The sequence below is a fragment of the Taeniopygia guttata genome, chromosome 4 (assembly GCF_048771995.1).
Source record: "Taeniopygia guttata chromosome 4, bTaeGut7.mat, whole genome shotgun sequence".
In the NCBI taxonomy this organism is placed as follows: domain Eukaryota; kingdom Metazoa; phylum Chordata; class Aves; order Passeriformes; family Estrildidae; genus Taeniopygia; species Taeniopygia guttata.
The window spans coordinates 53,572,989-53,595,650 of NC_133028.1; the positions used below are offsets into that span (position 1 = coordinate 53,572,989).

At 47.3% G+C, this 22,662-nt stretch overlaps 3 protein-coding genes across 5 annotated transcripts in view; 1 reads left to right on the forward strand and 2 right to left on the reverse strand.

Annotated features, from left to right (window-relative positions):
* LOC101233514 (probable E3 ubiquitin-protein ligase HERC4) overlaps positions 1–3,033 on the reverse strand; it is a 24,737-nt gene extending 21,704 nt beyond the window's left edge. Inside the window, exon 1 of the mRNA XM_072928609.1 lies at positions 2,028–3,033. The gene's annotated coding sequence lies outside the window, so the exon portion shown is untranslated. The remainder of the gene's footprint in view (positions 1–2,027) is intronic.
* On the forward strand, positions 1,371–16,633 carry IGFBP7 (insulin like growth factor binding protein 7). Of its 3 annotated transcripts, none has more exons than XM_072928610.1 (5): positions 1,371–1,874; positions 13,117–13,226; positions 14,467–14,583; positions 14,945–15,102; positions 15,188–16,477. In XM_072928610.1, exons 1-4 carry the CDS (start codon positions 1,403–1,405, stop codon positions 15,077–15,079), a joined length of 834 nt encoding a protein of 277 aa, XP_072784711.1. In that variant the 5' UTR covers positions 1,371–1,402; the 3' UTR covers positions 15,080–15,102; positions 15,188–16,477. The 3 variants fall into 3 exon arrangements, with proteins under 3 accessions (XP_072784711.1, XP_030127595.4, XP_012428881.5); XM_030271735.4 differs by having other exon boundaries at positions 1,372–1,874; positions 14,945–15,075; positions 16,400–16,633; XM_012573427.5 differs by having other exon boundaries at positions 1,373–1,874; positions 14,945–15,071; positions 16,400–16,633.
* The window catches only part of POLR2B (RNA polymerase II subunit B), a 16,753-nt gene continuing 10,661 nt past the window's right edge, over positions 16,571–22,662 (reverse strand). The window contains exons 17-25 of the mRNA XM_002192182.7: positions 22,121–22,217; positions 20,994–21,088; positions 20,486–20,736; positions 20,310–20,399; positions 19,932–20,039; positions 19,348–19,461; positions 19,102–19,262; positions 17,714–17,909; positions 16,571–16,827 (exon numbers count right to left, since the gene is read on the reverse strand). Coding sequence (XP_002192218.1) covers positions 16,738–16,827; positions 17,714–17,909; positions 19,102–19,262; positions 19,348–19,461; positions 19,932–20,039; positions 20,310–20,399; positions 20,486–20,736; positions 20,994–21,088; positions 22,121–22,217 — 1,202 coding nt within the window. The 3' untranslated portion in view covers positions 16,571–16,737. The remainder of the gene's footprint in view (positions 16,828–17,713; positions 17,910–19,101; positions 19,263–19,347; positions 19,462–19,931; positions 20,040–20,309; positions 20,400–20,485; positions 20,737–20,993; positions 21,089–22,120; positions 22,218–22,662) is intronic.

Sequence of the window (22,662 nt, forward strand, 5' to 3'; positions counted from 1 at the left end):
GCTCAGGCACTGACAACCCAAACCCTCAGTACCACAGCGTGGGACACCAACTACCTCTGTGCTTCTCCTCCCCAGAGTGCCAAAGCAGCTCTGGCCCAGGCCCTGGCAGAACCAAGGTTGGACATCATCACGTCCTGGACTGCCCTGCAGGAGATGGCAGCTCCCTCAGGCACAAGCAGGCATGAGGGCAGGGAATGTGCTGTGCTGCTGCCCCTCTGTCTGAGGGGTTTATCAGCACCGTGGTGCTTTCGGTTTGGCACTTTCAGAACACTGTTTTGACAGCAACATTGCCCAGTGCTGCCTGAGGAGTATTCCCACTGTCTGCTGGTGGCAACAGGTCCCCACTCTAGGAGACTGTTCAGGAGCCATTCCAGGGCAGGAGCCATAAGCTCAAGCAAAAGAAGGCAGCAGAAAGCAATGTTGTCCCAAGAATGGACAGGAGAAACCAGACAGCTCTCCTTTTCTTTCTTGCCTCCACTCCTGAAGGAACCGGACAGGCTCAGCAGCACCTCTGCAGGCCCCCACAGGCAGTGGCTGTGAGCTGAGCATAGATGAGTGGCAAGAATCATAGAATCATCAAGGTTGGAAGAGACCTTTAAGATCATTAAGTTCAACCATTCACCCAACACTACCACTGTAACGCCATAACCACTAAATCATCACCCAGCACCAGATCCAGATGCCTTTTAAACACCTCCAGGGATGGTGACTCCACCAGCTCCCAGGGCAACCAATTCCAGTGCCTCACCAACCTAACAGTGAAAGATGTTTCAATATCTAGTCTGAATTTCCTATGCCTCAGCTTAAAGCCTTTTCCTCCTATTCTCTCATTGCAGGCACGGCAGAAGAGACAGATCCCCAACTCACTACAGCCTCCTTTCTTGGAGTTGTAGGGAGCAATGAGGTGCCCTCATAAGACATGCTCTCGATAGACTTTTCACGAGCCTTATTGCTCTTCTCTGGACATGCTCCAGCACCTGAATGTCCGTGTAGTCAGAGGCCCAGAACTAAACACAGCACTCCAGGTGCCGAGTGCAGGGGGACAGTCTCTGCCCTGGTCCTGATGGCCACACTTACTGACCCAGGCCAGGATGCCACTGGCCTTCTTGGCCCCTGGGCACAGGTGGCTCGTGTTCAGCCAGCTGCCAGCCCGCTCCCACGCGGCTCTTTCTCCTGGAAGTAGCAGGGGGAACAGTCGCGGTGCCGAAGCCGAGTGCGGGACAGCCGGGAGGGACGCACCAAGGGCTCAGCCGGCGGTGCGGGGTGTCCGGCGGCCGCGGGATGGCGGCGGCGCCCCGCTGCCGTGGCCGTGACCGCGGCTGTGACCGGGGCGGCGCCGCCGGGGAGGGGTTTCCCCGCCGCGGCTTAAGCGGCAGCGGCGGGCGGGCGGCGCCGTGCCGCCATGCCGCCCTGCGCGATGCGGCTGCTGCTCTTGCCGCTGCTGCTGGCGGCGCTGGCGGCGCCCGCCCCGGGCACGGCGGCGGCGGGGGGCTGCGGGCCCTGCGACCCGGCGCGGTGCCCGGCGCTGCCGGCGCGGGGCTGCCCGCTGGGCCGGGTGCGGGACGCCTGCGGCTGCTGCTGGCAGTGCGGGCGCGGCGAGGGCGAGGCGTGCGGCGGCGGCGGCGCTGCGGGGGGACGCTGCGCCCCCGGCCTCGAGTGCGTGAAGAGCCGCCAGCGCCGCAAGGCGAAGGGCGGCCCGGTTCCCCCCGCCGCCGGCCCGCCCGGCGTGTGCCTCTGCAAGAGCCGCTACCCGGTGTGCGGCAGCGACGGGCTGACGTACGGCAGCGGCTGCCAGCTCCGCGCCGCCAGCCTGCGCGCACAGAGCCGCGGCGAGCCCGCCATCAGCCAGCGCAGCAAGGGAGCCTGCGAGCAAGGTGCGGGGCACGGAGCGGGGCGGGGGGTGCGGGACGGGCATGTCCGCGCTGCTGCCGCTGACACGGGGAAACGCCGCGCCTCCCGAGCGCTCCTCCTGCCGGTTTATCCCATCGGGGCGCTTCTCTGTAAAATGGACATGATTTCAGACCCACCTTAAATGGACTGGAGAGTCCCAGTCGGATGGCGCTGCCTAAACTTGGAGTAACTCTTCGGACCAGAAACGCAGAGGAACTTGGGCACTCACTGTTGCGGTGCTGAACTACACGCCCTCGCTTTTCATACTTTGCCCGAAGCTTGCAATTTGGGCTACTGTGAGATGGAAAAAAGGGATGAGCTATTCAGGGGAGTGTTCTGCCCAGGATGGTTGGAAGCAGAGAGGAAAGGAAATGATTAAATGGATGTGAAAGCCACAGAAATTAAGAGCCAGCATTCACTGGCTTGCTCTGGTTTGAAATGAAAACAGTGACTTTCCTGTGAGCTGCACGTAGCAGTTTGCACTTGCAGCATTTTCGACCAGGAGCTTGATTCATCCCAAGCTTTTTCTTAGGGATAGTGTGCAAGGAAGAAATTGTTCTGCTGTAGAGCCTTTACTAGAAAGTCTGGCCTCTGAGAGTAGTTTTTGCTGGGTGGAAGGGAGGAGTAAGACTAATATACTAATATACTAAACATCTCAAGGACAAGATTGCAGCGCCAGTGCTGTTTTGGTGGAGGAGGTTCTCATAAACACAGTATCTGCAGGTCACAACCTCCACCTCCTCCTTCTCTTGCTTCTCATAGCTGAAGCCAAATATTTTGCAAAAAAATGTTTCTGAAACTCCCAAGGCAGGCATGAAAGACTGGGTGAGGATTGAGTTATGTTCTTTGATGTTGCCCATTAAATGCCCTGTGTGACTTTTCACAAACCTTGTCCGAAACATTAGGCTTACATATTAGCCAGAAACAGTGTGGTACAGTATTAACTCTTGGAGGAAAGGAATTTCATCCTTTGGGGCAATGTGGAATGAGATGAAAATGGCTTCAGTCTGTGCCTGTGTCTAGTATTTGGAAAGCGCCTTTCCTGCCCAGTGGCGTCAGGAGTCCTAAAATGCATGCTGCTTCTTGGCTCTGCCAGCCCAGACAAGTGGGCAGATGGGTTTGAAAGATGTCATGCTTCAGGTGTGCACTTGAGAAGAAGGCTGTGTTTTCACTTGTCTTGTCCAAAGTAATACGTGAGTTCATTGCAAAACAGGTATTGATACTTCTAAGATACTGTTCCAACCCTTGGCTGCACTTCCTGGTGTCTGTCCCAGACTGGATGCTAGTTTGACCTGGTGGGGCTTTGATCCAGATTATGGAGACAGAGTTTGATGAGGTCAATGCAAACATGAGCCACTGGCAGGGGATATGGAAGGCCACTGACTTGCCAGCCTCCAACAGGTCCCACAAGACTTTTTCTGTCCTCTGATCCTCACAGCAGCAGCTTAGCTGAGGAAAGGTCTCAGAGTGGGCCAGCCATTCCATGCACAAACTGCATCCCTTCCTTGGAGAAGGTCTCTTCAGGTGTGCAGATCTGCAGCAAGACACCTTTGCGAGATGTTACCTGTTCAAGAATTTCACTGGAGCATGTGATGCAGAGCAACTGGCAAAATGTTCTGTCCTCCATCATTCAGGGGACCCATTCTTCTTTTGGCTTCTGCTGCTGGGAGAGCTCTGGCCCAGCATGTCAGGGGAGGGAGCAGGATGGACATAGGCTGCTCAGCAGTGGTGTCACAACTGACCCTTCAGAGATTTCCCTGAGCTGCATGACCCTTCCTTGTCCCATGGGCTTTCTGGAGATATGCACGGCTCTGGCTTGCAGTAGAGGCAGGGACTCATCCAACAACCGTGCTAGACAGCTGGAAGTATTTCTCTATGCCTCAGGGCCTCCAGGCAGTTAGGAGCCTTGGGTGGGAAAGGTGGGGTGTTGTAATCTTCACATGGATTTTGAAACACTGACAGGAGAGAACATCATCCCATCAGCCTGACAGGATAGAGCCTTTTCCAGTATCTTTCTGGATAGGAGATGGCACTTTTCTACATTTCTAGAAGGACCTGAATACTGTGATAGTCAAATAATGGAAGTTCTGGTTTTTGCCATTTCCCATCACAAACAGATGTGGCCTCCTTAGGGCACTATCTAGGGTGGGATCCAGCACAGGGAGACCACAAACAGGCAGGATCAGTCGTTTTTGTGATAGTTTTTGCACAGAAAGAAGTCCTTGGCTGACAGAGCACTTGGGCTTCCTGCTTGTGGTAGATGTGCTCTGAGGGGGCTGCATGCTCTCACGCGTCCTTTCAGCCCAAGAGAGAGCAGCCTTTCAAGATAGTATCTAAGAAGAGATCCAGAAACATGTTTTCAGCAGTGGGTCCTAATTGTGTTTGATTGCTCTTGGGATTTAAAATTTTTTTTTTGTTCAAATGGAGCTAGAGGCGGAAGACTTGTTTTGCACATCCTGTTGGATCTTTCTTTGATATTAAATAGCAAAAGGAATGAGAACGTTCTCAGTCCTGCAGAATTAGCCTTGACCTTGTCCTTGATTGTTTTCCAGACCTCTCAGATGTCATGTCTTTGTTTTGTATGGAAATCATGAAACCATGCATAAAAAGGTAATTCTTCAGCAGCCAAAACTTCCTGCTGGAGGGCAAAGGGAGACACAGTTGAGAAGAGTTTGAAAGGATGGAAATAACCCTTGCTCTACCTGCACTTGGCAAATGGAGAGATCCAACTGGTCCCTTTCTGGAGTGGGTTTTATGTGGGCAGGACTGTTGGGGATATCTGGAGAAAGGCATCCTACTTGATGGCCAGCTCCTTGAAGCTGCCTGGCTGCTCTCAGTGCTGTGCCAGCAGAAAAAGCTGCTTGTCTCTTTGCTCTGGGGGAACAGGCAGTGATGCCCTACTGGCTGGGCTCCTGCTTTGCCCTCACACTTGCACTCAGAGCTGTCCTGCTCCCTGTCAGGGCACCACTATCCATATCCCATCTCTACCTGTGTGTCCCAGCAGCCTCTTTGTAGCTAATTGCAGCGCTGAGGATGCAGGAGGTGGATGCTGTGAGCTTTTCTATCTGCTTTACAACATTGCCTCTAAACAGATTGTCTCTTTGCTCTCTGCCTATAAGAATGCAGCTCAGGTTTGCTTCCAGATCTTGCAGGCAGGACAAGACACAAAGCAGAAGCCTGCTGGTGGGGCAGGTACAGGCAGTCTGGGGTGCCTCCTCTGGTGGCCCCCTTGGCAGGAGGGGAGGCTGCTCCGAAAGCTGGGGAGCTGCCCTCTGTCACTGCTGTCACACAGCTGTGCACAGATGTTCAGAAGTGCCTCTTAAGGAGTTGGTGGCTTCAGGAATGTAGGCTGAAATTCAATTTGCAGTGCACACACTGAGGCTGTTTGCAGCCAGCTAGGATCTGGGGCAGGAGGACTGTGGTACCGACTGCCATGCAAAGCCAGCTGGCATAAAGAATTAGGGTTGCATAGCTCAGCTTGAGCCAGGCAGAAAAATAACCTCAAAGCACCAACTCCTGTAAAAAAAAACGCTATCAGGATTCCTGATGATGATCTCTGAGCTGAAAAATACCAGGCACTGACTTGTGGAAGGGACAAATACCCCTGAGTCTTTCTTATTATTAGCTACCAGCAAATACCTGCTTTGAGAGATGTGACTGCTGGAAATACTGCCAAAGTTGCCTCTTTATATGGTTTGAAGTCCCTAATGCTTGTTCCAACAGGGTTGGTGTGTCCAGGTTGTTTTGATGTTGTCAGTCAAGACTTTCTCTTTGTGTTATGCTCTTTTCTCTCTTGGTAGAAGCCAAACTCTTATACTTGCTGAAATGCAGTGTACCACAAAGCAGCTCTCAGCAGACTTCAGGGGACAATGTTTTCACTCTCAGGGGAACTGGTGCTGCTTTGTACCTACTTACAAAAACCTCCTGGGGGTAGAAACTCGGGGCTCCTCTGTGTGAAGGGTAAATTTGCTGGCTTGCCAAGCAGTCTGCTTTATTTCTCTTCATCTGAATGTGTTTTAATATTCTGTGGCTCCATGAAAGTGTTTTTCCAGTACTGGGAACATGCAGGGCTTTTCCTTATGACTATGAGGGCTCACAGGATCCCTCCCACAGATGAACAAGCAGAACCAGAAGAGATTCTTTTACAAGTGACTGTAACCAGCATTAAAGTTGTCTAAACCCCACCAACAAGGAGATCCCAGTCACTGGAGCTGTGCTGTCCCCTAAGAGAGGTATCTTTTTGGCTTCCCAGAAGCCCTGACAGCCTCCCTCATGGAAGGGGATTTTTATTTAGGTGCCACACACCAGCTCTGGGGCACAAAAGAAGGTGGGTGTGAGATTTCTTGGCTGTCCACAGGGTCTAAAAAACCAGGCTGATGGATGTGGGACTATGAGTGCCAGGCTCTTGCGGAGACTGGCAGCCCCAGGGACAGATATATCTCCCCTCCAAATTCCTGCCAATTTACCCTATCAGTGGTTTTGCTTTGCTGATGCTTCACTGTTCCATAAAGGTTCATGTGTGCTGCAACAAAGAAGTGCCAGGTTCCCACAGGTCAATTTCAAAACAAGAAACATGAATCACATCTGTTGGCTCATTCCATCCAAATTCAGCTGTTGAGGCTTTGCCTGAAATATCATAGTTTTGTGGGTGGCTTGTTTTATTTTTTTAATCCACTACCAGAGTAGAGCAAAAACAGGAGTTTGGGAAAAAAAAAAAAAAAAAAAAAGCTGTGGGAAATGGCAGACTGCTGTTATCACTGATATTAGCTCATCTTCTCCTGATACAGCTGCCTTAAGTACAAAGGCCCCAACTCTAGACACCACAAAACATAGTTCATATAGTTCATAGCCAGACAAATTTTGCAAGAAAGTCTTCTAGATTTGTTAACAAGAGGCTAAGATTGCTTTAGTTCTTTCCTCCCATTCTCCCTTTTGTGGCTTTTAAGGGACTTAGAAGAATATACACTTAATTAGTGGTTTTGTCTTTGCTAGGGAAAGATTAGAAAAATTTTTGCTAAGTTATCTTGGTTGGAAATGAACAGAGTTCCCTGATTCTCCTGGAAATCTGGTTTGAATTTCTTCACCAGGTGGAAGCAGGGGTCTTGCAGCAGTGGCCTGCTACCTGCTGGCTTCCACTGCAAAGGAAAACGTTGCATTTGTAGGTGGATCTTTCCAGCATTGTTGTGCTACATCCTGAGAGTCTGTGGCAGAGCACTGTGGGGTGGATCCCATCAGGGCCCACAGACTTGTGAGTGTCCACCTGGCACAGCAGGTCACTAATCATTTCCTCATGGATTATGGAGGCTTTGCTTATCTCCCCATCACCAACTTCAGCTCTGAGAGCTGGGTCTCCTGAGGACAACTGGTCTTGATATTTAAGACAAAGAAGGCATTAAGTACCTCTGCCTTTTTCTTATCCTCTGTCACTACACTCCCCTCTGCATTCAACCAATGATGAGGACACTCCTTGACCCTCCTTTTGCTGGCAATGTATTTATTGAAACTTATTTTGTTGTCTTTAACTGTAGCAGTCAAATAAAATTCTAGTTGGGCTTTACCTTTCTAATTTTCTCCCTACATGACCTCACAACATCTTTATAGTCCTCCCACGTTACCTGACCCTTCATCCAGAGATGATAGATTCTCCTTTTTTTTTTTCCTGAATTCCAGCCTAAGTTCTCTGTTCAATGAGGCTGGTCTTTTTCCCTGGTCTTTCTACACTTGGGGACAGTTGGCTCTTGAATATTTAACAATTCCTTTTTTAATACATATCCAGCCTTCCTGGTCTCTGTTGTGTTTCGTGACTGACTCCTCAACACTGCTGTTCATTGCTCTCAGTGTTCAAAAATACTGGTGATTTAAAATTCATGTGTAACTTTGGGGGCTTCCACTGTTGTAGCACAGGTCATAAATTCCTCCTTAAAAGGCATTCCACTATTTGAAAAGGTTTTGGTTCATTGGAGCTTGAATTTTTATGGTTACTGTGCTAAAAGCTACTATGGAAGTTGTTTAATATATTACTTGTCAGTGTCCTAGAGAGTGACAGTATGCCAGGGACTATGCAAAACCTTCACTGCTCAGGAGGATACTGTATTTCACCTGTGTCTTCATTCTCAGTCATCACAGCATACCCAAATTCACTAGGAAGGACTGACTACTGATCAGCAAATTCCACCGTGTTTGTTTTTTCTGTTGCTGGAAAGGCATGCCGTGCTTTAAAAAAATGTGTTTAATCCTTTGTTGGGCTGAGGTTGACTGAGGTTAGAACTAAATAGGAGATTACCACATAACAAGTCTAATCAGGTTGGATTTTTGAAAGCCCTGCTTGCTTTTTCATGCATAAATTCTGCCATGCTTTTTTTCTGTCTCTGTTTTCACATTCTTTCCAGGCTTTAGCTCATGGAAGTAGATGATCTTTAAGGTCCCTTTCAACCAGCACCATTCTATGATTCTATGGTACGAAGGTCATGCACAAGGTCTCTGAAGGCAGCATTCCCAAACCACGGTAAAACAGCAGGGCTGGGATTTCCAGTGGCAGCGGTGTACACCGTGATGGGCTCAGTGCTGTGGAAAGCAGGAATTGCTCCATGGCACAGTGATGGTGGCCCAGGGCCCTTCCTCACTGAGCTGCCTCAGGCTCAAGTGTGCAGGGCTTGGGGCAAAGCTGTATTTGTGTTCGCAGCATTTCCAGGGACTGCTGAAGGCTGAGGGGGAGCATCCAAATAGACACAGCACCAACACGTGCTTCCTTCTGTGGCTCCTTAGTCTCTTCAAAGACAGGCTACAGGAGGACAAGAAGTGCCTTCAGAAGGGGTAACAGAGGAGGCTTGTACATTTGGCAGAAAGCTGCAGGCGACTTTGGGATGGGGAACGCTGGGAGCTGCCTGCACTTCCCGTCTGCTGCCTCCTCTCACAGGGCACTGACCTGGGAGGGACCAGCTGGGGCCATACCAGCTAGCATGACTGGATGTTGCTTATGGAAGGTTTCCCTTTTTCCATATAAAGTAATTTTGAAGGGAAAGGACTCTACCAGCACTTTGGTGGAGTTTATTTTCATATTTGCAATAGCTTGTGAGAATGAACAATGTTCAGCTTTTGCTTGGCTTGTCCTCTCAGGGAGTGTTCCCAGCCTGTGTGTGGCCTGGGGCTGTGGCAGGGCAGTGCAGTGAGCAGGAGGGCTGCCTGGCACCCATGTGTGCTTCAGCCTGTGATACATGTGTCCTGGTCTGGGCATCCATGCACCCCAAGCACCAGGACGTAGCCCACAGTGATTGATGTCCAGCTGAATTTTGCCTTTAGTCACATACCTGGAGGCCCCTTGATTTTAGCAAAAAGTTACTGCTCTACTTGCTGTGTGGTTTTTATTTGATTGTGTGTGCAAACAGCCAAGGAAGATTGGTGAGGAGCTGCTAACCCTCAGCTGTGAGTGACCATCCAGGAATCAGTGAGGAACAGGGGTGGGCTGGGAGATGCCAGGTCTCTGCCAGCTGAGCCTGGGCACAGAAGGGTGCCTGGTGTAGGAGGGGTGTCAGGAACAGAGGCCAAATAATATCCTCATCGAGGACACCACAGGCTCTGCTGTGCACATTGCTGTGGCAGAAAAGCATCTACATATAACAATGGGAGCTCCTTTCCAGCTGCTATTTTTGACATAAATAAAAAGTTCCCTGCAAGCTGCAGAAAAAGTGTTTTCAGCCTCTGTCCTAGGGTGAATGAGCTCTAGGGCTCTGTAAGAAGCGCCTTCCTGGGCCAGGGAGAGCTATTTGTTTTACAAACAATGGGCAGAGCACAGAGGAAATGCTCGAAGTGCCTGTGGAGAGCAGCTGCTCTCCATCAGCAGCCTGGGCTGTCATCTTGGTTAAAGAGCTCACGTGCAGTCAGGGAGCATCTGTACATCCACAGTGTCCCCGGCAGGACAGCGGGGACCACTCAGCCACCTTGATGGCGGTGACCATTTTTATGGGCAGGTGCAGCCCTCAGGTCCTCAGGCTGAAGGAAGCTGAGGGAGAAGCCATCTCCTCTGTGGGCAGTGCTGCCAGCAGAGCAGCAAGACCTCCGAGGTGCAGGCTATAGGATGATGGCAGGGGGACTCCTTTGCTGGCAAGAATCAAGACATCTGCTCTGTACATGTGCGCTTGTTTCCAGTCCCAGCTTTGCTCCCTTCACAAGAACTCCTGAAGCTAGAGGGGCACTTGGAGGAGGGACTGTCCTTATGTCTTCTGAAGTGCATGCAAGGCTCTGCCATCCTCTGCCTCTCCTGCTGTGTCAAGTTGCCATATCTGTCAATCTCTGTCCACTTTGAGGGCTGAGCAGGAATGGGACCAGCACAGGCAGCAAGAAGGGTGACTGCCATGTACCTGGGTGTCAGCTCACTGTGGTGAGGGTTTTGCTACTGCTGTGGCCAGTTGTGATTTGATGTTAAATCTGATGACTTCTTGGCCTTTCTCATTTATTTTTAGTGGCGGAAGAAGCCCAGCTCTAGAGTTTTGGCTGTATGGATTTAGAGTGAAATGTTCAGAGAGAGCACAGTGACTTTTCCCATGACACTTGCTGCATCTCTCAGGATGTGTATTCCCTCCTGGCCTCAGAGCTGTGTCAGACACAGGCAGAGGCATGTGGATACTTCCAGCTCATTTTACAGCCAAATGTAGAACGTCATGTTCTGCCTGGTTGGATCAGGATGTACATCCCAAGCTCAGGATAAGTTTGTAACAGCCAAGCTCTCACTGTGCTGTGACTGCTGTGACAAGCCAGCCTGGGCTTTGCTGTGAAGCTGTTCAGGCAATTCCCCTTTCCAAGAAGGTAAACAATTTCTCCTCACCCAGGAGGCGGGTAAAATTGCTTGTCTCTTTTTCCCTGACAGCAATTGCTGCTGAAAAATCATGATGTGACATATTCATCCTGGCAGGGTGAATAAACACCTCTGGGCAAGTGGGTGCCTGAACTGTTGGCACAGGGGGAAACTTGGCAGTAATCAAGACTGAGACACCTCAGGCAGTGGATTTAGTGGTGTGCTGAATGCTGCCAGTTCCCAGCCAGGGGAGAATTGAGCCAGATCCTGGAAGAGCACAGCAATGCCTTAACATCCACCTGGCTCTTAATATAAGTAAGAGTCATGATCTCTCATTTTCTGTGGTGAGAGGTGGCGATCTATCATTGGCACTTGTGTTTTTCCTGCCTCATGGAAGAACCCCAGTGATAGGATGGTGTCCTACAGGGACAGACATAGCCCTGGCAGCTGGGGACAAGTCCCAAGCTCTGCTTTAGGAAAGCAAATTTGCATGTGGAGGACTGGACGACAGAATAACAGCAGCAGCAGCAGGCTTTGCTGGGTGCATATCCGCTGGAGGTCCCACATAGAGCGCAGATCCAGCGGAGCTGCCTGGGGACATTGTGTCCCATCACAGCTTCCAAGCACCTTATTGTCCCTATTGTTTAAGGGACACCAGAAAAAAGAACAGCTAGGCTGTGCAGGAAATGCTGCACTGGGTAAGGGGAGCAGAGTGCATGACCTGAGATGGCCCCGTCCTGCAGATAGCAATGGGCTGGCCACTGTAGGGTACTCAGGGGAGGAAACCTTCAGCAGGGTGTTGAAATGCTGCTTAAATCCTCTGCTCAGCCGAGAGACTCATCTCTGTGCTGATGAGGAGCACCTGGATTGTGGTGTCTGCCAGGAAACCAGCCTGTGCTGACTATTAGGTGTGGTTTCAAGCATCGCCCACGGCTACACATAAAACTTTTCTGCTTCTCCACAGCTGCCTCCTGTTAAAAATCAAAACTGGAATACTTCTCTAACAGAGAATGCTGAGTGCAGCCACCCCTAATCTCCAAGCAGCTTCCCACCAACAGGCTGTGTACAGTCATTCCTGGAGAGAGAGGTCTTGAAAGAGAAGAGCAAACACTTCTCTGGATTTGCACCAGCTTCTCAGGAACAGGGAACCGCCTCAGCATCTCTTGGGCTAAAATAGAAGCATGGCTGATATTCTTTGGCTGGTGACACTAGTGTGGATCTGCCCCCAGATCATGAGGAGGAAGAAGACAGCAGTTTTCTGCTGGAAGATGTTGGTGCAATGCCACGCACTTGAAACCTGCACCCCACTGTCTGCAACAGGGCTGCAGAGTAGAGTGCATATGCAGGGCTGAAATCAGTGCAAATTCATGACCCCATAAGGAGCATCAGGACCCATATCTGCCCATCTTTTATGGGACTGGGAATGAGCTGTGTGTGCTCTGTGAGCCACTATACCAGGAGCTTCTGACAGGCTGGCTCTGGAGTACCTGTCTGCATAGGAAATGCCTTCTCCTGATGGAATGTAATGGGAGGTTTAGTTTCCTGTTACCTTCATCTTCAGAACAGAAGGGGGAAAGCTGTTTGTGGTGTTCTTAGAGCTATCAATAACTGGAAATAAACACTCATGCTCCTGTGGTCTGCACTTCCTATTGCAGGGAATTAATAGCTGTGTTTAGCAAAACAGCCTTGCTAAAGAGGGATTGAACAGAAAAGGCTTTCTTCCCTTCCTAGGATATGGGTTATGTCTCCAGCATTTCCTAGCCTGAGGGATAAACATCTCCAGCCAGATCTGCAAAACAACCCTGATCCGATCTGCTTTAGAAGCAACTGGCTATTGAACCAGGAATCTGGATTTCTCTGGAGAAAAACAGAGCTCTGCATTCACCTTCTCCCTTCCCAGATCTTGCCCATGGGGAGAGCTCTGCCACCACCCAGCCAGGCTTCTTTGGCTGAGCACAGCACACAGGTAAAACAGGAACAGCACAACATGGAATTCTGCTAGCCCACATTGATATCATGCCAGGAGAAATGATGCTGCAAATTTGGGCAAGCTCTTCATGGCATGATAAGTGGGATGCACCCTGCCTCCTAGGGGTTCATTTCCTCCATGCCAGCTGACTTGGTGATTGCATGGTAAGCAGAGCTCAGCCCCTGAGATAACAGAATACAAACAGTATTTCACTTCTAACCTCAACCCTGTGAGGAGGAGGACTCATCACCTGAACTGCTCAACACTTTTCATCTGGGGCAAGCGCCCAGTGGTCTGGATAGCTCAAGGCTGGCTGTGTGTGTCACTTTGGAGAGAGAAGTGTTGTGAAGTGGGATCTGTCCAGTGAACTTTGCTCCTAGCTTCACTGCAAAACTGTGACTGGCTCCCACTTTAAAGGCAGGTTTGCAGACACCTGGGACTTAAAAGCTTTTCTCCCTTTTTGCAGGACCCTCCATTGTGACTCCTCCTAAGGACATCTGGAATGTGACAGGAGCACAAATCTACCTGAGCTGTGAAGTCATTGGCATCCCAACCCCTGTCCTCATCTGGAACAAGGTAAGGTCCCTGCTAGGAGCTCTTACAGCACAGCAAACCTGAGGTGGCTGAAAGTGCCTGGTAAGCACAAAGACCATAGCAGATCTCTGTAGAAATACACCTCTTTGATGACTTATCTCTGCAGTTCTGTCCACTTCCACACATCTGGTTTTGCTTCGTTTTTAGATATAATTTAGAAATAATAACTTGTTGATCCCAAGCCAGGACAGGACTCCTGTTTCTCTTGGTAGTGTCTGGTATTTGGAGCATGTAGGGAATGTCCCTTGACCTGCTTTCACCTTCACTGCTGGCAGCAGTGACTCTGAGGTGGCTAGACATCACCCACGTCGTCGGGAACAGGAACCACATGGGGCACATTAGCTCCAGTAGCCAGCAGCATGTTGATTTTGGCAGCACTGGTAACATCTGGCTTGGGATGGGGGCCAGTGTTGAATGGAGAGGATCCTGGCCGTAGGGCCGAGAGGCACTGCATGGCTCCTGCAGCCTCCTCAAGCGCCACAGGTTTGTGCACACTTGTGAAGGGTCTTAACATTAAGCTGAAACATTACTACTTAAGGATACTATGGAGAAAAAAACTAGGTTGGCACAAAATTTGCTGTAAGACAGCAAGCTTTATTTGTAGGAGTTCAAGAGCAGACTGTCAGGTGAGCATACAATGTGGGGTTGTTGACTCATGAAGCACGTTCTGCTTGTTTATGAATAAATGCTGAGTTTACACTGACTGTCAGTGCTATTCTGCTTTTCATGCCTCTTCCTCATGGCTGAGAGACTGCTTGACCTGGTGTAACAAGGGCTGAGCACCACTTATCTTGTGCTGTGCTCTGGGCTCAGACACTGGGGAAAGACTGCAGTGCTGCTTTCCCATGGATGCTGTGCCTACCAGGAGGGACTGCCTGGTTTGCTGCAGCAGAAACAGGCACGGCTGAGCACACCCTTGGGAACACACACCAGTTTTATGAGGCTAGATCAGCACAGGGCATGTTGGCACACACTGCTGCCCAGCATCATCCATCCCAGAAAACTGGGCCACTCTTGCTGCTGAGGGGAGGGGAGCCCAGCCTCAGGGCTGAGGCACTGGGGTGGTGTGGCTGCACTACACAGAGGATAAGGTGAAACTCTGACACTGGGAATACACTGCTGCTGCACAAAACACATTCATGTATATCTAATATATGGTCAGCATGCTGTTCCAGCACAAGTTAGCCCCTAAATTCTTACCCATTCCTGCCCCTCTGTCTAGATAATTCGAGGACAGTATGGTGTCCAGAGGATGGAGCTCCTGCCTGGGGACCGGGAGAACTTGGCTATCCAGACCCGTGGGGGCCCTGAGAAACACGAAGTGACTGGCTGGGTGCTGGTAAGTACTCTTTGTGTGCACAGAGCTGCACAGGCAGCGGAGTGCAGTTTGAAAACTGCTCATGAACAAAGAACAGCAGACAAATGGCAACAAACAGGGCATTTAGAGGAAAACAGCCTGTGTAAGTTAGACATGAAGGGTAAGGGTGGCTGCTGGTTCCAGTCTTACCTGGTACATGCACCCTTCCTCTGTCTAACATGCAGCATTTTGCAGTGTGCATACCACTTGCAAAATCAGAGGGGGAATAGTGGGGAGGACAGGGTTTGACACAGGGAAGTTCTGTAAGATACTTGAAAACAGAATCACCTCTACCTGTGCACAAGATGCTCACTGGGAGAGCGGGGTGTGTTTCTTCCCTTAGATATCTCCTCTGAGCAAAGAGGATGCTGGGGAATATGAGTGCCATGCATCAAATGCCAAAGGAGAGGCAACAGCTTCTGCGAAAATCCACGTTGTGGAAACTCTGCATGAAATAGCCCTGAACAAAGGTTGGTAAGTGTGGCTGAACACTCAGCAGCTCTCTCCCCTAACATTTTATTGTTATTTGACGTAAAAGGACTACCTCTGTTTAATGCTTTCAAAAAAAACCCAAAAAACAACCAACCCAACAACCCCTCGTCCCTGCACTAAACATACCAGTTTAACATGCAATTTTTTGCATTTGACAGACATTCCAGCAAATCTTAGCCACTAGAGTTCTCAAGGGATTGTTAAATAACCTCCCACATACTGTAAAGTACTGGAAATACTGAATTAACTGGAAACACCTTCTGGGTTTTTTATAGAGCAACTTCCATTGCGTTTCCAGCCCTACATTTGTATCACCCTTTCAGTGCTGTCTGATGCTTTCAACCCTGCTCCTCTCTCCTGAGAGCAGTATTGGCACAGCAGCCGTTCGAGTTCCTCCTGTGTTCTCTGCATGCTGGGATGTGAAAGCTCAGATTTGCCACAGCATGTCCTCTTTGCTAGGCTGTGTGCAAAGCCGGTGGCAAACCAGCCACCCTCATTCTAGCTGAAGAGGATGGCTCAGTACCACAGCCACATGATATGCTTAGGAATAAATCTGGAGAGCAGAACAGTAACTAACCCTGCTAGAGGCAGAGGGACAGGGAATAAAGCACCTGGCTAGAGAATACTGTGCTGCCCAAATCCCCTATTGGACCTAATCCTTAATTTTAATCCCTGCTAGTTTTATCCAAACTATATAGTCTTGACTTTTTGTGTCCTTATGTCTGTGAAGAGCTAAAATACTTCCCTTGGAAGAACATTAGCAGCACCTGGCACTGAAATGAGAGCTTACAATGAATCCAAATATCATGCACAGGAACTTTGCTAATGGTTTTAAGGTAGTCTCTAATCCCTTTTCAAACATTTTATTTACGGATGGGAACGAAATTGAGTTTTACTGAGTTGTGCCATGAACAGCAAGCTTATACCCCAGAACAGTTTGTTTCCTGCACACACCCAGCACATGCTACAGCTGGTTCTTTTCAGCTGCAGGAAAGCTCCGAGGCATCTGGAGCTAAGTGATAAATACATGTAGACTGCCACTTTAAAGGAAATTAATAAAGTTAATGGAACAAACTGCCAGACTTCATAGCACCACTGTGGGAGTCTGTGTGCCACGTCCAGGTGATCTCAGCACAGAAAAACATGTCTATTATCACCCCCCTACAGCAGGGAGGGAAGGAAAGAAGGCAGGAAGGAAGGAGGGGTCAGGTCTCATCCTCAGCCAAGAGATCCCAAAGCTTTGCCAAAGCTGCAATATTCCCCTTTGGAACAGGACAGAGTGTAACATGTTTTTGTTTTTCCACAGATGATGGTGCAGAGCTGTGATGTGAGGACTTTCACTTATGCACAGTTTTAAATCAGTATTTTGGAAAGCTGCAAGCTCTGGCTTTTTCTAGCTGACTAATCAGTCCCTCTTAAATCCCTTTTTCTCTGAGTCCCAATTTGCTTGCACACTTCTTTCACAGATACAAATAGATTCACAAGCTCAATTACAAATTTTAATTCTATTTACAGGAAATAAACATACTTTTGAACAGCACACAGCAGATGAGTAAAATTGTAATTTTGAACGTAACGTGTACAAAATGAAACAAAACCTAAGCACTTGAATCTCATAATTAAAACAAAAAAGCCCTTTTAAGGCTAAACACTCATCATCCGAGGTGCAATACTCATAGACATCAGTTCCTGGAAGAGGAGTTTGCAGGCGTAGGGCATTCGAACCAACGATATCTGGAAAGAAATTGCAAAAGTCTTGTGATAAACACTCATAAAGCATCAACTTCCACATCCTCTATACAATTAACTTAGTTGAGTTTTTGGCTTAAAAGAAAATCTGAAGTTATGCATGAAAGTGTTTAACGAGAATTGCTCACAGACAGTATCAAAGGAAGAAGGAAGCTGAGACTGTCTGTAGGGGCTACACAGCAACTCTCCAGAACACATTTTTAATGTAAAAATGCAGCCAAGGGATCTGATCCTAAACAAGAACCATTTAACAGAACAAGTGCATAGCAGTGTGCCTGAGGTACATAAATACAGGTAAGGTTTCCAGCACACATCACTCTGTAACCCCAGTGCCATTGTTCAGAGTTACAGTAATCAGTCCTTGGCACAGAACCAAGCCTTTTCAAGGCTACTATTTTTATCTATTACTGCTGTCCCTTGACATACTTCTGTAACCAAGCATGCACTGCAGAACTTTTATTAAATTAAAAAAACCCACCAAAGTGCAGCACAAAAGACCTCCCGTGGGGACCCAGCTCTGCAAGCATAAATATCTTCATGGGACAGTCACAAGGGCGCTGCCTCTAAATTCCTGTGATTCTGAGTTTTACTTCTAAAAATAAGTTCAGAGTATTTAAAGTCTCTGAAAACTCTGCACTGTACAACACTTCAGCAGCATTTCCTGCTAAGTGACAAGCCAACACCGTAAAATTAATAAGGATGCATCCAAATTGACTACAACACTATAAACACTTAAAAACAGTTATGAAACTAAAATAGCAATTGTTCTGGCGCTTCTTTAAATATTTACTTCCCTATCCTCCTGCTTCACTCAAGTGGCATTTCCTCCTGCCCACAAGGAGAAACAATGGCTGATGAAAAGCACACGCACCTGAGTTTTATTACGGCATCCACGGCATTCGTAGGTGTGAGTCCTCGTGTTTGCAATTGCCATGATTCCACAGAGGTTGCACACATGGACCTGGTATGGGTCTGAAGCTTCAAACAATCTTTCTCTCAAGAACTGGGCTGCTCCATGAGCAATCTGGCAATCTCGTTCCATTTCTCCAAAGCGAAGGCCACCATCACTAAAAGGAAGAGAAAAAAACCTCAACTTTTGAGTTCACTGGCAAAATAACCAGTTCTTGTTGGTGGAACTAGTATCTGTATTGCAAGGCAGGAGAGCAGTGCATTAATTTTCCTCCAACACCACAGAATAAAACTGTGAAAACAGTAATTAATAACTGCTGATGAGCATTTCTACAGCTGGTGTCTGACAGCCACAGCACACCATACAGCAAAATGAAGTGTATGATTAAGTCATCCGCTGCTTATCTGTGGTGGGTTTAACTGTGGCTGTCTGCCAGATGTCCACCAAACAGCTCTCTGGTCCCCACCATGTCAGCAGGACATGGGGAGAAAGTAAGATGGAAAAACTCATGAGTGGAGGTAAAACCAGGGATATTGCTTATCAATTACTATGACAGACAAAACAGACTCAGCATGGGAAAAATAAGATTATCACCCATTAAAAATGGAGTAGGATGATGAGAAACAAAGACAAAACTAAAAAGGTCACCTCCCCAACCTTCTTCTCAGTTTTACTTCACTTCTTCATTACTAACTCCTTCCTCCCCTCCCTGTGTGGACTGGGAGAATGGGGATGGCAGGCAGTGCATCACAGCTGCTCTTGGTTGCTCCTTTCTCACAAATTTTTCCTGCTCCAGCATATGGCCCCTTCCATGGGACAGTCCCTCACAAACTGTTTCAGCATGGGCCCTTCCCATGGGATAGAATCCTTCAGGAACAGACTGCAGCAGCAGGGGTCCTCCACAGAGCATACCTCCTACCAGGAGCCTGCTCCAGCGGGCTTTCCACAGGCTGCAGGGCAGTTCCTGTTGCATTTCCTCACCCCTCTCTCACAGTTGCTGCACAACATTTTTTACCCTTTTTTACATATATTGTCACAGAGCTGCTACCAGCACCACTGCCGGGCTCAGCTCTGGCCAGCACTGGGGCTGCCAGGGCCAGCTGTCAGTGGCTGTGTCCAGCATGGGGCAAGCCCTGGTCCTTTCTCAGAGAGGCCACTCCAGCAGAACCTCCTGCTACCAAAAACTTGGCACCTGCACTCAATACAAGATCTTAAACCAATCACATGAAAAAATAGGTGGCTATTTGGGGTGAGCTACTTAAGCTGCAAAGCTGGAGCAATTACTTGTTCAGGGCTAAAAACTGGACAGAAAAACAAAAGACCATAAAGAAACTAGCAGGGATCCTTACCGAGATCTGCCTTCCATGGGCTGTCTGTTAAGGATCTGGATTGGCCCTCGTGCACGAGAATGGATTTTGTCATCCACCATGTGCTTCAAGCGCTGGTAATAGGTAGGGCCAATGAAGATCTGGGATGTGATTTTTCGACCAGTGAAGCCATTGTAGAGGACCTGAAGAAGTCAATGCAATCATCAGCCTTACTTCCCATCACAGGTACATTAAAAAATATACAGTGGATTGATACTTTGTTTATACCTCATTTCCTCTTAGATGATAGCCATAATCTGATAAAAGGTTGGAAATCTTTTGCACGTTGACAGCATCATTAAAAGGTGTAGCATCACCAATTTCTCCTTTGTTTGCAGACACCTACAGAGAAGAGATTTGGAAAAGCCTGTCAGGTTTCTGAAGAATTGGTTAGACATATTTAGCTGTTTCAAACAGTTGTAAATCTTAATAATGGAATTTCAGATTCCATGCCAATGGTGGTATCCTATCTTGCTGTCTTTATCTGCCACATATTTCAAAAAATACACACTATAAACAATTTTGCCTCTCCTTATTCTAGGTCAGGGGAATATGTCTGGAACAAAAGCAACAGATGAGAGAGCATACTGTAGGTAGGACCTGACCTCCTGGATAAAATTTACAGGACTGTACATCTTCCCTAAGAAACCTCCTTTTGCTATCAAATAACTGGAGAACAATCATTTTTAAGAGAATTAACACCTACTAGTTAGTGTTTATCTTCAGAGGAAAAAAAGCTTAAAGCAAACAACAATCCCCACCAAATTTTACTTCATATTGCTGAGACATGCAGTGTAGAACATTGTTCTTACCTTGCCCTGAAGACACTCAATCAAGTGACCAATGGTCATACGGGAAGGGATGGCATGGGGGTTGATAATGATATCAGGTGTGATGCCTTCACACGTGAAGGGCATATCCTAGAGCAGGGAAACACAAAATCAATTCCTCCCAGAACATCATGTTTAGAAAAAGTATGTGCCTGGATCCAAATTAAGTCTTTTAAAAAATTTAAAATGCATTGAAATATGTAAAAAGCAGCTGTGTCTCCTTCTAAAAATATTTTAGCTACATTTAAGTCAATATTGCACCTGAGTAGATCTTCCATAGACAATTCACTTAAGAGAGTTCCAATGCTAAGATCATCACAGGTAAAATCTCCAAAAGAGGAAGAAAAAGTAAATTACTACCTCTTGCCTGTACTGGATCCCACAGGTTCCTTTCTGACCATGTCTGCTAGCGAATTTATCTCCAATTTGTGGAATTCTTACAGAACGTACCTGCAAGCCACAGGAAAACATGCAATTGGTAACTTAAATACAGACCAAAGATCATTAAAGCAGAAAGAACAAACGTCAGTGCTCACCCTAATCTTGCAGAATTTGTACCCTTCCTGGTTCAGGGTTACCATGACCTGATCCACAATCCCAGTCTCACTGGTCCGCAGAAAGGTGCTGCAGTCTCTCTTGGTGAAGCGTCTGTTGGTGCTTTCCAGCTCATCTTCATTTTCTGGCAGTGTGACTGTTTTGCCAATGATGACATCATCCCCAGACACACGTACCCCAGGGGCTATCAAACCATCATCATCGAGTTTGTCATAGATTGCGTGTCTCATACCTCAGGGGGAAGAAGGAACCAAAAAAGTAGACTCACAAACTTTTCAACATACTGACTCTTGATGTTCTGTAGTAATTCAACAAGTCTGCTTGCAGCTTCAGACAACTACTAAAACATCTAATGTAAATATCTCAGCTGATACAGTAATTTCTATGAAATACAGAAATGTCTGTATTAATATATCCCAGAATGAAGACTGAATCAGTTCAACACTACCTTGCCCACAAACCTTAATTTAAACCACTCCTTTATCTTACCTTGGCAAGTTTCACGTGTAGGCTTTTCAAAAACTTCCTCTTGGTCGTACCCTTTCTTAGACTCCTGCTCTTTGTATGAGCGATAGAACACAGACCTGAAACGAAGTAATGAAGTCTTCTCCAGTGAAGCCAGCATCATTTTCCCCCATATCTCATTTTCACATATTATGGCTACTGTTACTAATGACAACCAAATCCAAATAATGAGCACATGCCGCACAACCTTTCCTCTGATTTCCTGTTAATCTGACATTCACTGAGGAGAGGAAAACAAAAAAACAACCCACCACACAGAAAAGTTTCAGAGGGCATTATGATGGTCACTTTGCAGTGGCCATCACTTTTGCCAAAGTACTTAAGATAACAAGCTAATTTTTGATGAACTGCAAAGACTTTTGTATCTGCTTGATAGCACAGAAGCAGTTATTACTCCTAATGATAATTCATATATTTACCACATCATTCTCATATTACTTTCCTCCTTATGCATGCAATTTTGCAAACTTTTTTAATGCTACCTTGGAGTGCCACACTCAATACAAATGAGATGCGGTGAAAAGCTTCCAGTTTATATAAAGTTCTTTCTGGTGCTTTAAGGTTTTTTGTTTGCTGCCTCAGTTGCCAGCACACCAAAGTGGTTTCAGATACTATAATACATGAAGTCACATCAGCCACCAGCTGTGCCAACAGAAGTTCCTTCTAAGGAGAGGAACATTCCAGTCCTATCTGGTAGCAACTGTCTCACTAAAGACAAGACTATGCTAAAATGCTGCAACATCGTTCTGGTAACTGGCAAGACTTATATGAAAATACACCAGGGAAGAGTCCAAATGTTTTTTCATTAAACTGTCATACCAAGGACCCTAAACAGAATAAAGATCAAAATGGAAGATTAAGAAGACAAAGTGGGCACTGAGGTTTCATGGTGTTTTGCTAAGATACACATTCATTATTTTGTGTTGCTCCCTCCATCCCCATTAAAAAAATAAATTAAAATGCTTCTCAAGTTGGAAAGGTTTGGAGAACAGCATCTTCCAGCATAAAATGAATTTTTCTTCAGCCTCTGGACAACTCAATATAGGTTTTTTTTTTAATTCCAAGCAGTTAAAAAATTTACAGAGTCTTACCTGAAAAAGCCTCTGTCAACAGCAGAACGGTTCATAATGACAGAGTCTTCCTGGTTATAGCCTGTGTATGATGCAATGGCTACAATCGAGTTGATACCTACAATATGCAGAGAAAATATTTTGACAGAATGCACACATGCCCAGACAGATACTATTTTAACTCAAAACAGGCTGTACTCTCTTACAGTGAAGCTGTTCTGTCCTTCCTCAGATAAAATCTCTACATCCCACACACAAAAACTTGCAGTATCAGCAAATGCAACTCTGGGTAGAAAAGAGAGTCAAGAGTGACCCCTTGTGAAAAACCTATCAAACATCAATACAGAAAATGCATTTTTTTAGTGAGATGTTAGCAGGGTTTTTTTGGGGTAAAGTAGTTTCAGTTGCAACACCACCAACAAATTTTTGCAGTCTAGGTGTCCAGCTACAATCTAACACGTAACCTGTACTTATTTCTTAAATTCCACACATTTGCAAAGTGTTCAGGTACTCTACACACTCCATTTATGACATGTTTGAAACAAAAGAGAAGAGCAGTGGTT

Bases quoted from the DNA above. Each gene is read 5' to 3' on its own strand.
- IGFBP7 (XM_012573427.5), top strand. From the start codon at position 1,403: ATGCCGCCCTGCGCGATGCGGCTGCTGCTCTTGCCGCTGCTGCTGGCG. The intron at 14,584-14,944 runs GTAAGTACTCTT...TTCTTCCCTTAG, and splicing joins AAGTGACTGGCTGGGTGCTG to ATATCTCCTCTGAGCAAAGA. The intron at 15,072-16,399 runs GTTGGTAAGTGT...GTTTTTCCACAG, and splicing joins TGAAATAGCCCTGAACAAAG to ATGATGGTGCAGAGCTGTGA.